The sequence below is a fragment of the Polyodon spathula genome, chromosome 9, assembly GCF_017654505.1.
Source record: "Polyodon spathula isolate WHYD16114869_AA chromosome 9, ASM1765450v1, whole genome shotgun sequence".
Lineage (NCBI taxonomy): Eukaryota > Metazoa > Chordata > Actinopteri > Acipenseriformes > Polyodontidae > Polyodon > Polyodon spathula.
Genome location: NC_054542.1, coordinates 48,380,543 through 48,393,128, shown reverse-complemented (window position 1 = coordinate 48,393,128; position 12,586 = coordinate 48,380,543). Strand labels below are relative to the sequence as shown.

The 12,586-nt window shown below is 38.9% G+C and overlaps 1 protein-coding gene across 4 annotated transcripts in view; it reads right to left on the bottom strand.

Annotated features, from left to right (window-relative positions):
- The window catches only part of LOC121320975 (ephrin type-A receptor 3-like), a 98,538-nt gene that overhangs the window by 23,556 nt on the left and 62,396 nt on the right, over positions 1 to 12,586 (bottom strand). For all 4 annotated transcript variants that reach the window (XM_041259834.1, XM_041259836.1, XM_041259837.1 and 1 more), the window contains exons 4-5: positions 9,219 to 9,374; positions 5,279 to 5,614 (exon numbers count right to left, since the gene is read on the bottom strand). In XM_041259834.1, the coding sequence (XP_041115768.1) occupies positions 5,279 to 5,614; positions 9,219 to 9,374 (492 nt within the window). The remainder of the gene's footprint in view (positions 1 to 5,278; positions 5,615 to 9,218; positions 9,375 to 12,586) is intronic.

Sequence of the window (12,586 nt, the reverse complement as noted above, 5' to 3'; positions counted from 1 at the left end):
TCAAAGCCTCACACACACACAACTCTGGCATTCAAGTCTGTTAATGTGTCATAACTAGGAGGGTAAATAAGCACTCTATTAATTTAAGTATGAAAATAGTTCATTATTAATAAAATAACTTATCACAACGAATCAGCCAAACTCGCCTGAAAAAGGGTTAACAGAATGCATCATTTAGTAATGATGTTTCCTGAGAATACTGCCAATGAAGCAGGGCAGGATTAGCTAGTTGTTTAAGATAGGCTCTCCTGGCTCTGACTTACGTAATATTAGAATTATACATGACACACTGAAATTGAAGGAATTTACTTGGCATGAGAAAGACAAAAAAAATCCTAATAATAAAAAAATCTGAATATTCCCTTGATAACAGCTTGATTATTTTAAAAAGGTGACTCCCACAATCCGGTCAGAATAACCCAATTAAAACTCAGTCTGCGGTCTCCAGCATTCCAACACTGAGTTATAACATTCTTATTTAGCATGAACTCCCACAGCTGCTCTGAACAACTATGAGCTTTTTATAACTGCTGCAAATGCTTTCTCCGGTCTGCTGCTCGTGGAAAGCAGATACTAATACTGGTACTGTGAATTGTACTGTTGGATGAATACTTGACAGCTGGTCTTAAATATAGTTTTTCATTTTTTCATCTATTAAAGTGACTTTAATACATTATTCGTATAAATATTTTGTTGGACTAGAGATTTTTCAAATACCGCAGAAAATATAGGACCTGAAACATGCATAACTTACTATATTACATTGATTAAGCAGGGGTACTTTAACTATTTTTCTAAAAAGAATCTTTAAAACTACATATTATATTAAGTGTGTAGTTCACAGAAGATGTTTAAGACAGGATTAGAAGCTCATTTTGTTTTAGCTCTGTGTAACACATGAGAATGCAAACACACTTAAAAAAAGAGTATTCCTTACAACAGTCCTTAAAGTGTTGTGAATTGGGCCTGTTGTTAGATTTTAGTAGTAATTGATTAATTCCAGCATGAGAGCTATTTCTCAAGCCTCCAATTTGATGGATAAAACGTAACTTGGATGCACAGTTTGATGTGTGGGAATGGGTAAAGGAAGTAATTCAATTGCTCACAGACATCCATGTAATTTGTTCTTTAGTCTAGTGCTGTTATTGTATTCTATGACTAATTAATTTGTTTAACAAGCCCTCGTCAGAATAATCCATGTGGTTTAGATCAGGTACACTGCGAAGACATTTAACAATATCTGTGTGTTTTCACATTGTGGTTTACTGGTATATGTCTCAAAGACATGTAAGAGATGTGACACATTTAAGATCTTTTTAGTATATAGCAGTTCCTGTCTCTGGAGAACTCAGCAAATAGATGAAGTAATTATGTTATTCTCAATATAAACAACAACATGAAAGCAACCATATACTGGATGTGGAGTCACCTGTGCTCACCCTGTAATTGTAAGCCCCTCTGCAAATAAACCCAAAGCTCTAACCTTTCCGGAATAGTGCAAGCCAGACTGTACATATAAATCCATACATTATTGTGTAAGCATCCTCTTATAAACATCCTGTTTTGATGCTGTAACCGGATTTGTATTTATGTGCTTTAATATACAAATAGCATATTGCTCTGCCCCTTGACCCGTGTAGCACTGCATTTCCCGTTCTGAATGAAAGCAAGGCAGGGACAGTGTTCACTGTGTACCCTAGATGTAAAGGTAAGGATTTGCTAAAGCTTTCAACTTTTTTTCTTATAATGAGATTGAGATGTTGCATCTCAGTGGGCCTCCCTACATAAAAAAAAAAAAAAAAAAAAAAATTGGCATCATAAAATATCATTGACATAATAGCCAAACGATTTGTACAATATTGAATAATCTCTATCACATGGCTTTGAGGTTAGCACACGTGCCTTTGTGGAAGGGGGCTCTATAATCATAAGCTGGGCTTGGGTCTGTCAGAAATGTGCCTTTAGCGCAGGGTGGGGAGGTCAAGGCGGCACATGGTTTAATGCAGTCATCTACCTCAGGAAAGCCAGGGTTTGAATCTGGTCACAAGAGAAAAGAGTTCTGGGGTCTCTGTAGGCAGCCATCTTCATTACAAAACCACTGCAGATAGTAAAATAACAAATAAACAGTCATTTTAACAAATGAATAATCATTTGAAATATAAGTAATGGGATAGCTTTGGGGACAATTCCTCTTCTCCAAACCCCAAAAAATTTATTTTGCAACTCTTTTACCCGTTAACAGCCCTGACAGCACAGCCCCCACCCCCCCCCACCCCTTGTTCCTCACACACACCATCCTGGGGATGTTTCCAGGTTCCTCACTGTCCCTAAACTAGTGCTTATATCTGGTTCCTTCTTCCCTGGAGGTGAGGAGAGCTCTCCAATTTATCTGGCAACACCTCCTTAGGATAAGGGATAATTTAGGCTTCTCAGAAAAGTCTAATAAAACATTCCAGTGTATGGTATGACATTACCAGATGTAATAATACCAGGAATTGGGTGCAGTTAAAAAGATTCCCTCTGATTAATATATATATACTATCCCTTTCCCGGGAGGAGGGAGCTGCGTCTTAGCTGGTGTTTGATGTCGTGTCTTGAGACAAGAACGGGATACTGACAACTTCGAGGGCCTCTCGTAAAACCGCACTGACAGAAAGTCCAGCTGCAGCACTTAGAGAACGGATTGTAGCTTCACACATCCATCTCCTCGTTCCAGCTGCATTTTATAAGGTCTTAAAGGTATTTTGTTTGTTTGTCCAAGTGCAAGGGAGTTTTGTAATTGCAGAAAAGGTCGTAGCCTCTCACATTTCCTATGTGCAAAGGAGGTCTTTGCAGCGATAATAAAATATCCATTTAGGTCCTGTATTTGTTTACAGAGGAGAAAGGCAGACTTGAAGAGAATAAGTTACAAAAACAGTAATGCATCTTGACGCATTAGAACAAATGTAATCAACGGGGAATGCTGAGAGGAAACATTGTTTTGTTTTGTGGTTTGGCTTCATTGGAAAGCTGCCTTAGGAAAATGCAGTGGTGCATGTTTATTTATTAAAAGGTATCCTTTTCACACGGAAACCCAGCTGCTCTGTTTCCATGGTGGCGGTGGTGCAGACATAAGAGAGAGATGAAGCCTGGACACCAGTTCCTTCTTTAGTGCAAAGTGCTTCAGCAATTGAAGTCGTTCACAGGGTCATGGAGTTTGTGACCCCACGTTATGGAAATCCCAGCGCCGTCCTGTCATTAAGCCTACCCAATTACTTTTGCACAGGGGCGATCCACACACACACAGCTACACATACAATTCCAGCTCCACCTCATCAGTATCCCACCCTTTTGGCTGTTCTCAATGTTTTGTAGCTCCAGAATGACACTCTAGATAGTCAATGGATAGCCTCTCAGAGTTCAATATGATAATTAAAAAAAAGAAATAACAAATTCAATCTCCCTGTCAGGCACAGGACCTTCCTCTTCACTACCTGTGTAGCTAGGACACCAGAAGGAAACTATTAATTTCCTTTTTAACTTTTCTCTTGTTTCTCTATCACTTTTACCCCCCCCCCCCCCCCCCCCCCCCCCCCCCCCCATTCAAGATTCCGATGCAACCAATGAGCATACAATCCTTAATAATGCCCCACACCAAGAGTGTGAAAATCAGCTTGCTGTGGTCCGAACCTTCTTTTTACCACTTTGAAAAAACACTGTATCATTTTGTGGTTGATAAGCAGTAAATAATTGGTGTTTGCACCTTTCATTCTAAAAAACAACCCCCCTTTCAAGCTAATTCAAACCAGCAAGGGAATGTAAACAGTATCAGCAACTGGTGACAAAATACAAAGAGCAAGCTCTGATCATAGTGACAGCAGGGAAATGGGTTTTGAAAATCTTGCTTCCCAGATTATAACATGTTAAATTCTGTATGCATGACTAAATCCATATATACTGGGTGCCAAAAAAATACTTTGATATTCCAAATGCATTAAAGCACATAAATTAGCTGAAATTACCATTTAGCAAAGGCATTTTCTCATTGCAGTGTTTTTGGCTAAAAGAGACAATATTCATTCCAAACTGAATCAAAGTTTAAAGAGAGACCATTGATGATGACTTTTCTATCAACAATACATAAAGAAAGAACGTTATCTTCCTTTTATTTATTTAGTTTTAGTGTTGGAAGAAAACCACGTGCTACCCAGCCCTTCAGTGATTCAGAATGTAAATCCCCAGTCAATAGAGAATGGCAACTAGAGGCAAGTAACTGTTCATTGATAAAACACACATGTATTACACAGAGATGACTGATCATTCCCATGGCTTTTAGACCCCCTGCCCCATTTTAGACTCCTTAAATCACCTTAAACCCTTAACCTATCAAATCTGGACAACAGAGAACCAGACAGCAGCCTATAAAGCAGTCAGGAACAGACAAAGGAATGGAGACCTTAAGGGAACTGAACACCAATCAGTAGCAGATGCATCTGACAACCAAGAGACGGTCGTTCAGACAGAGTGGAGACTGAGGTTCATCCTGATGATACAGACATGAGATCAACAGCTGTAATTTCAATAATATAATGAGTTTCTGTCCAGAATTTTTTCTTGGTTTAGACACACCTTTCTGAGTGATCAGGAAGGCAGCTGCTATCTCAAAAGGACAAAATCACGAGTTCCATGCTCGCAGGAACAGGATGGAGGGCCCATCACTAAAAATGCTAGACTGGAAACACTATACACACTCATAGCTTTCCCACTGAACCCATCCTACTAATTGTATTCTCTCCACTGTAAAGAACCAAGAACCACACTGGAACAAGACCTCTGTGACTAAAATCCTCTGTATTGATCCAAAGAGCACATTTCTACATTGGTCTCGCAAACACGCCTCAAGGCTGCCCTGGAGTGATCTGTTAGGGCAAGGGAGCAATTCAGTTCACGTAGAACTGTGTAGTGGGGTTTAGTGATGTGCTCCAGCAATGCTCTAACTTAACAAATCATATACCCGTTCCATCCATCACTATTATGAGAGCTGACCCCATGAAGAAATGGTGCTGCTCCAAATAAGCACCAAATAACTAAAACAATACCTGTCTGAAACTGCATGGAATGAAAAAGAAACATCAGTTCTATTTATTATAGTTGCTGTCTATGTTATTATGTTGGTACTATTCAACAGCTACTATAAGGATAGCATCACCACAATGCCAATTGAATCCCTGTGTAAAGCATGGGAAAGTCACTCCGTGAATGCATGGAGAGAAGTATTGAAAAGAAGATCCACCCTTACCAGCTTGGTTGGTGGTAATGGTGACGGCTGCACTCTGCTTGAGTGCGGAGCCCTGCTCAGAGACGCCGTTTAGGGCCTCGATCTCGAAGGTGTAGGTGGTGTGAGCCAGCAGGTCGGCAACGGTCACTGTAGTGTTGGCGAGGCCGACACGGCGCGGCAGGAAGCGCACAGCCCCGCGGCACGGCTCACACTGCTGAGCGCTGGCACCACATTTCTTACACACCACACTGAACGTCACGTCCTTCCGGCCCCCTGTGTCTGCAGGCCAGGTCCAGTCCAGGATGACCGAAGTCTCGTTGATGTTTGAAATGATGTTCCTTGGGGCGGAGGGAGGTCCTGCAATTACAACACACAGGGATTTCAAATTTAGAACAGACAGGAAACAAAGCCTCAGCTGATAGTGTGATGGCTTGAGAAGATTCTCCTACAAGATCCACGTGTGTTTTTGTTTTTGTTTATAAAAATATATTGAGTGATACAAAACTTCAAATGAAAAGTATTTTACCTACATTTTATAATTTACATTTTGTTTTACCTTTACTGTAAACCTGAAATAGTTCCATTGAAACTAACAAGATTGTTAGTGTACAAAATACATGTCGGAAATAATGAAAATTAATAAAGCACAATATTTTATCAAGAAGGGTGTTTTCAAGGCACACAACCAGTTTTCTCAGATTAGAGAATGATGTCTGAGGTATCACATGACAATCCATGCTCCTTGTGTACTGCAATAAGGCAGCTTAAACAAGAAACTTGCAGAATAGACAGCCTGCTGGCTTCCCAATGACTTTACATTGCAGACCATTTAGTTTGACATAAAACTGAAATGTTTTCATTTATTTATTTAGTTTAATGTTGAACATGAGCAACATAATGACTATAACTACATTACTAGTATTGCTTTAGGAAAAAAAGATTAGGATTACATGACAAAAGTGCAAATAGTCATGTTTGCCAAGAGCCTCATTAATGCTGGCCCCTTATCCTCTGCCGGGCAAAAAATATTATGGCACTGACTATTCATGATACACAATGACACAGTGAGAAACAGAAGAAGAGATTCAGCATTATGAACCATATAATCTACTGCTCTACCCAGAGGGTAAGTTTCCTAACTCTCTTCCATCTAATACACACTCACTGTTGCCAGGAGCAAGACATTTTTGTGGATGCTTTGGATTGCAATGCTTGTAAAAAACAAACAAACAAACAAACAACTGAAACATGCATGCACCCTATAATGCTGAATAATATTCCACTGCAGTGGGACAAACTAAATGTTACACAGGCTCTGTGCAGTCGGCTTGTGTTTATGAATTAAAGTAAACCTGGATATAACCTGCTATAAGGATGAGACCAAACCCTGTTTCAAATTTGACCTGTTTATTATTTCCAAATATCCACATGACATTCTATATTGAATGTTATTGTGTAGACACAATAAATGCCACTAGTATTAACAGAAACAGGCAACTGATCAAGTTACCTTAACCCCTGGAGAGAGCGTCAGAGCGATACATCGATGGTCCACGATGATCTTGGAGGTATTGGTAGCTTCTCCCTCTGTGTTTGCCTCTATGCCTGGTATTTATACCATAGTAGGCTCAGACATAAGTGACTACAGTCTGTTTCTGTTACTAATTATAATAGTAATGAGCTATTCAGCTGTTACTCCATTCAAGTGCAACCAACCACTAATTTTACAAGGTTAATTTTGAGCAAATGTCCCTTTATCGTACATTTCTGCACATGTTTTATCTCTCCTATAATTTTAAACCAATGATTACCAATACAATTTATTTCATGTGATTGCCAATACACTTCCACTCTATACTTGCAGGTGTCCTAAAGGTAATCTGCAGAGACAATACAGTCCTTGCATCCTTGTAGTGCAGCAAAGCCCTTTCTGTCACAGAGATCCAAAGGGAAAGTATTTCATTCTAGTATACTTACAATAATGGGATTGCAAATCAAGAGGGAGAAACATTATTCATCAACATACAAAGAAAGATTTAAAGCTAGGGTTCTTTAGCAGGGTTTTTGGATTGTTTTCTAGTATTAAAAAGGATCTCTTTATGCACAGATTATCCCCTGAACCTTTAATATTAAAACCAGCATCATGGAGTTGGTCACACATGCAGAGACATTAAACTGAACAGAGAGGCCTGCAGAATGTATTGCTTTTGATGTATGGCACTGTGACAGAGACAGAATGAATCTTGATGATAATCTCTCTCCTGACCTGTGAGGGTGCTGTATAAAGGGAACAGAGTGCCCTAGACTGGATGGCCACACAATTCATTCCCAGAGTTAGAAGGAAGTCGGATAGTTAGAAAAGGGGCGGAGCTGCGATACACTAAAGTATCGACCTAGAAGGGAAACAGTGTGGCAGCCGTGGATTGGAGGAGCAGTTTTAGTAGTTAACCAAAGGGTCATGATTGATGGTACAAAAGGGGGCGTTAATAAATATAATAAATATACTGTTTGTTGTTATTTAGAAGGCTAATATGATCCGGAGCTGTCGCCAAAGGCCAGCACTAAACCTGGACAAAACTGCACGGTAAACTGTATTTGCATCAAGAGCACTAGAGCACGCACTGTGGAGTTGTGTTTGTGTTTGTGTTACATGTGGGTGTAAAAAGATTGGGACTATTGGGAGTGAGATTATTTCAGGACCAATTAGTGGATTAAAACAAAGCAATACATTGTTATTATTTACTGTCTTTGGGTCATCAGACCAATTGTATTACGAAATAAAATATCATTGCACCAGGACTATCGTTGTCTGTCTGTTCATTAATCACTACTGCATTCCTGCACCTGCATACAGTTAAGCACTTTGCCACAGGCACTGAGAATATGAATCTGGTAGGCCGGTTTGCAGTTTGTTATACAGATGCACCGTCAGTACATTGTGACCTGCTTCACCTTGTGGGAAATGAGATTTCATTGACATTTCTAGCAGCGTAAAGAGAGTTGTCAGTAAGTACTGTAATAATAGAATACACTTCACAGTGTAACAGAGTTGGAACAAATACAGCATCGCTGCCCGAAGCAAGAAGAAATACGTATAGGCTGCACAATAATGGCACATGTCTGCAGTTTTTGACACCTCAATCTAAATACATTACTCTACTACTATGAAGCTCATTGTTACCAATACTGTACAGGAAACCCAGTAAGAATATACCTCAGAAGAGTTACTTGAATAGCTGACAGAATTTTAAAAAAAAAGCTTCTGCACAGAAACCAGATGGTCGAGACAAGATCATTTCACAGTTTGAAATGATGGGTGAAAGGAGTGATGGGCAATGCGTGATAAGAACATATTTGGGATGAGCTTATACTTGTGTTCTCTCACTCTCACAACAGGCTAGAGAGCTTCTTGGAAGCCGAGGCCAGTGCCACTAGGTAAAGCATGTCTAGTTTTCAGTATATACTGTACATGCATTTCGAATAGTTTAATGGTCTTGAGATGAAGACCTGTTGAGTTAGCACAGACACTTGCAGACATAGGCTATCTTATACAGGGCATGTTCACATATATTCATAAAGTATTCTAATTCACTTATAGCAATGACAGCTATGATAGATACCATAACATTTTTTGGTTCACTATTAAATCACATACACACAAACATACCCCAATAACTCTATACCTAGTGTCTAGTGACTACAACCCTATTAGGTGTGCAATTCATATCCAACTATAAGGACGCGTTCCCATTTTCATCTCAGCAGGACCAATGAAAGGGACAGTGATTAACGTGTTCCTCCATGAGGCATGCAAGCGCTATATTCACTGTCCTGCTGATGAGATTTGATACAGGGCTTATTGGATAGAGCCAGTATGAATGGCTTCAGGAGCAGCGAAAGGGAGCAGCATCCTCTGGCATTTATAACAGATGACTGCCACAGTCCATTATGCAATACTCACTGGTGCAGGCCATGGAGACTGGGTCCTTCTCTGCGCGGAAGTAGTTTTTCTCGCAGCTGCAGTGCACAGATCCCTCCTGCTGGGTGTAGCTGTGTGGAGGACACTTTGCACACTTTGCGTTCCCAGGGAGAGATTTGTAGAACCCTGGTCTGCAGTCTGAAAAATAACAAGCACAAAAGGGCTGGGTGAGGGATAGAGTTTTGGTTGATTGAGTACATTTTATAACCACATGCACAAGGGAACCATCATCAATTCTCAAAGAATAATGTAAGCAAAGCAGATTTATTTTGTTATAGCACCAAAATATGTAATCTTGTGTAACAAATGTAACATTCTAGCCATGGACCATGGCCAAGAAAGTATGTACTGCAGTAACATAAATAGGTGATCTGTCTCTTTGTATATTTTATGTCCAATGCTACGTCATTGCCCTTCTTCTTCGACCAGGGGGTGAACTATGCACCAACAGCTGCTGCAGAGTCACTTCCAATAAGACCTTGGTTTTACGACTCATTCGGAGGACTGCTTAACGCAAGTAGGATTTAAAAACCCTTGAGACACACTACCCATGAATACTTGAGTCAAATCTACATTTTGGCTTTGAAGCAAAACCTACAGTTAGCCTCAAATCCACAATCTACCAAAGTTCAAGAATACTTGCCCTTCAACCTTCTGTTACTGCTTGCATGTCTTTAATTATGAAAGCTGTATTTTTCCTAAGAGAATGTAATACACAAGTGGATCAAAGACTTGTGGGTGCTGGTATCCAGTGGATATCTACAATACAATAATGGGAAATTAGGTTTCAATTAGCATAGCATCTCAGGAGGCCCTGCTCTGGGACAGTAACAAATGTAGCTCACACATACTAGCTGCTGGTATTACTGTACACTCCAGAGCATCAGATGCAGCTCTCCATTTCCTTGTCAAAATCACTAACACTGTGTTAACACAAAACACATGATACAGTGGGCAAAACCTCAGTGGTGCTGTCAAAGGGTGTCTTTCCCTTAAAATGTATTAAAGTTTCCTTTACAGTATATATATATATATATATATATATATATATATATATATATATATATATATATATATATATATATATATATATATAGATATTAGAATTCTTAAAATCAAACGCTTTTTGCAAAAAACATTTTAAAAATCATTGCTTTTAGTACATTTCTATTTAAACACAGATAAAAGTAATTAAACATGTACTGAATGACTGAACATTTAAAGATAGTGGACTTGAACTAGTGGTTTCACCACAGAGTGTATCGGAAGGTCTGAGATACTCTATGGGAACTTGCAAGTTCTGAACTTTTAAAATTTACGAATTTAATGTCAGACTTGAAGTAATAATAATAATAATAATAATAATAATAATAATAATAATAATAATAATAATAATAATAATAATAATTTTATCATTTACTGTTAACCAAACTGCCCAGATCCTAAGATTATGACTTTTGTATTCAAATCCATTGCCTGGGAAGGTATTGGAATGTTCACCTGTCATAATAATCTCTCCAGAGTTTTATTGTAGAGTGCAGATCAATCTCTTTCAAAGGGAGTCACGATATACAATAAAATACCAATGATCTCAGTGTTTGATACACAGACCTAAATAAAATGAATAATTCACCCTACCCTGTTCAGGGGAAACACAAAGTTCAGATCATGTAATAATCAATAAGCCAGGGTGAAAGTGCTATAACCCATGCTTTGTGCTGCAAAACAGCAACCAAATTAAAAGCTTTCATTACTGCCATTCATACTGCTCTATCACAAAATACCCTCATTCATAATTCAAGTGTCTGCACCTCCTCTTCAATGAGATGATAATGCCCCAAATTGAAATATGCACGTTGTTTAGTCCCACAAACAATGCATACATCTAAAGGTTCATCCAAAAGGCTTTTCTGGTTGCTTCCATATCAAACAGAAAAATAATAATAACCAACAAATGGATTATATAAACTGTTAAATACTTTGCAGCCACTATCTTGCAAAACAAAATCTTTGTTTGCTCTCATTCTTATGCCAGACAACAAATAGCTAACTGTTCTAGACCACCTACAGGGCACAGTTCGCATAGTACTTGTCACATGGTTTCAGCTCTTTTGTAAACGAAGCCATTTGATGTCTACACTTTATTTTCTAAAAAAGTGACTGCATCCTGTTCAGATTCCACATTCCCGTCATACTAACAGTATTTGTCAGTAGAGCTGCTATGCAATCACATTCTATTGAAATCAATTTCAATGAAAGAGTCAAAGATTATACAGTCTTTATATACAGTTTATATATATATATATATATATATATATATATATATATATATATATATATATATATATATATATATATATACACACACACACACACACACACACACACACACACACACAGTGGCTTGCAAAAGTATTCAGACCCCTGACCAATTCTCTTATATTACTGAATTACAAATGGTACATTGAAATTTCGTTCTGTTCGATATTTTATTTTAAAACACTTAAACTCAAAATCAATTATTGTAAGGTGACATTGGTTTTATGTTGGAAAATATTTTTAAGAAAAATAAAAAACGGAAATATCATGCTTGCATAAGTATTCAACCCCCATACATTAATATTTGGTAGAGCTGCTTTAAGTCTTTTGGGGTAAGTATGTACCAGCTTTGCACACAGAGTCGGAGTGATTTTGGCCCATTCTTCTTGACAGATTTGCCCCAGGTTATTCAGGTTGGTTGGACAACGCTTGTGGACCGCAATTTTCAAATAGTGCCACAGATTCTCAATGGGATTGAGATCAGGACTTTGACTGGGCCACTGTAGGACATTCACCTTTTTGTTCTTGAGCCACTCCAGTGTTGCTTTGGCCTTGTGCTTGGGATCATTGTCCTGCTGAAAGGTGAGTTTCCTCCCAAGCTTCAGTTTTTTAGCAGACTGAAGCAGATTCTCTTGCAGTATTTTCCTGTATTTTGCTCCATACATTCTTCCTTCAATTGTAACAAGATGCCCAGTCCCTGCTGATGAGTAGCATCCCCACAACATGATGCTGCCACCACCATACTTCACTGTAGGGATGGTGTGTCTTGAGGCATGGGCAGTGTTAGGTTTGCGCCACACATAGCGCTTTGAGTTTTGGCCAAAAAGCTCTATCTTGTCTCATCTGAGCACAAAACCTTTTCCCACATCACAGCTGGGTCACTCTCATGCTTTCTGGTAAACTGCAGACGTGCTTTCAGATGGTACTTTTTGAGAAACGGCTTCTTTCTTGCCACCCTCCCATACAGGCCCGTGTTATGCAGAGCTCTTGATATGGTTGACTGGTGCACCATTACTCCACTCCCAGTTCCT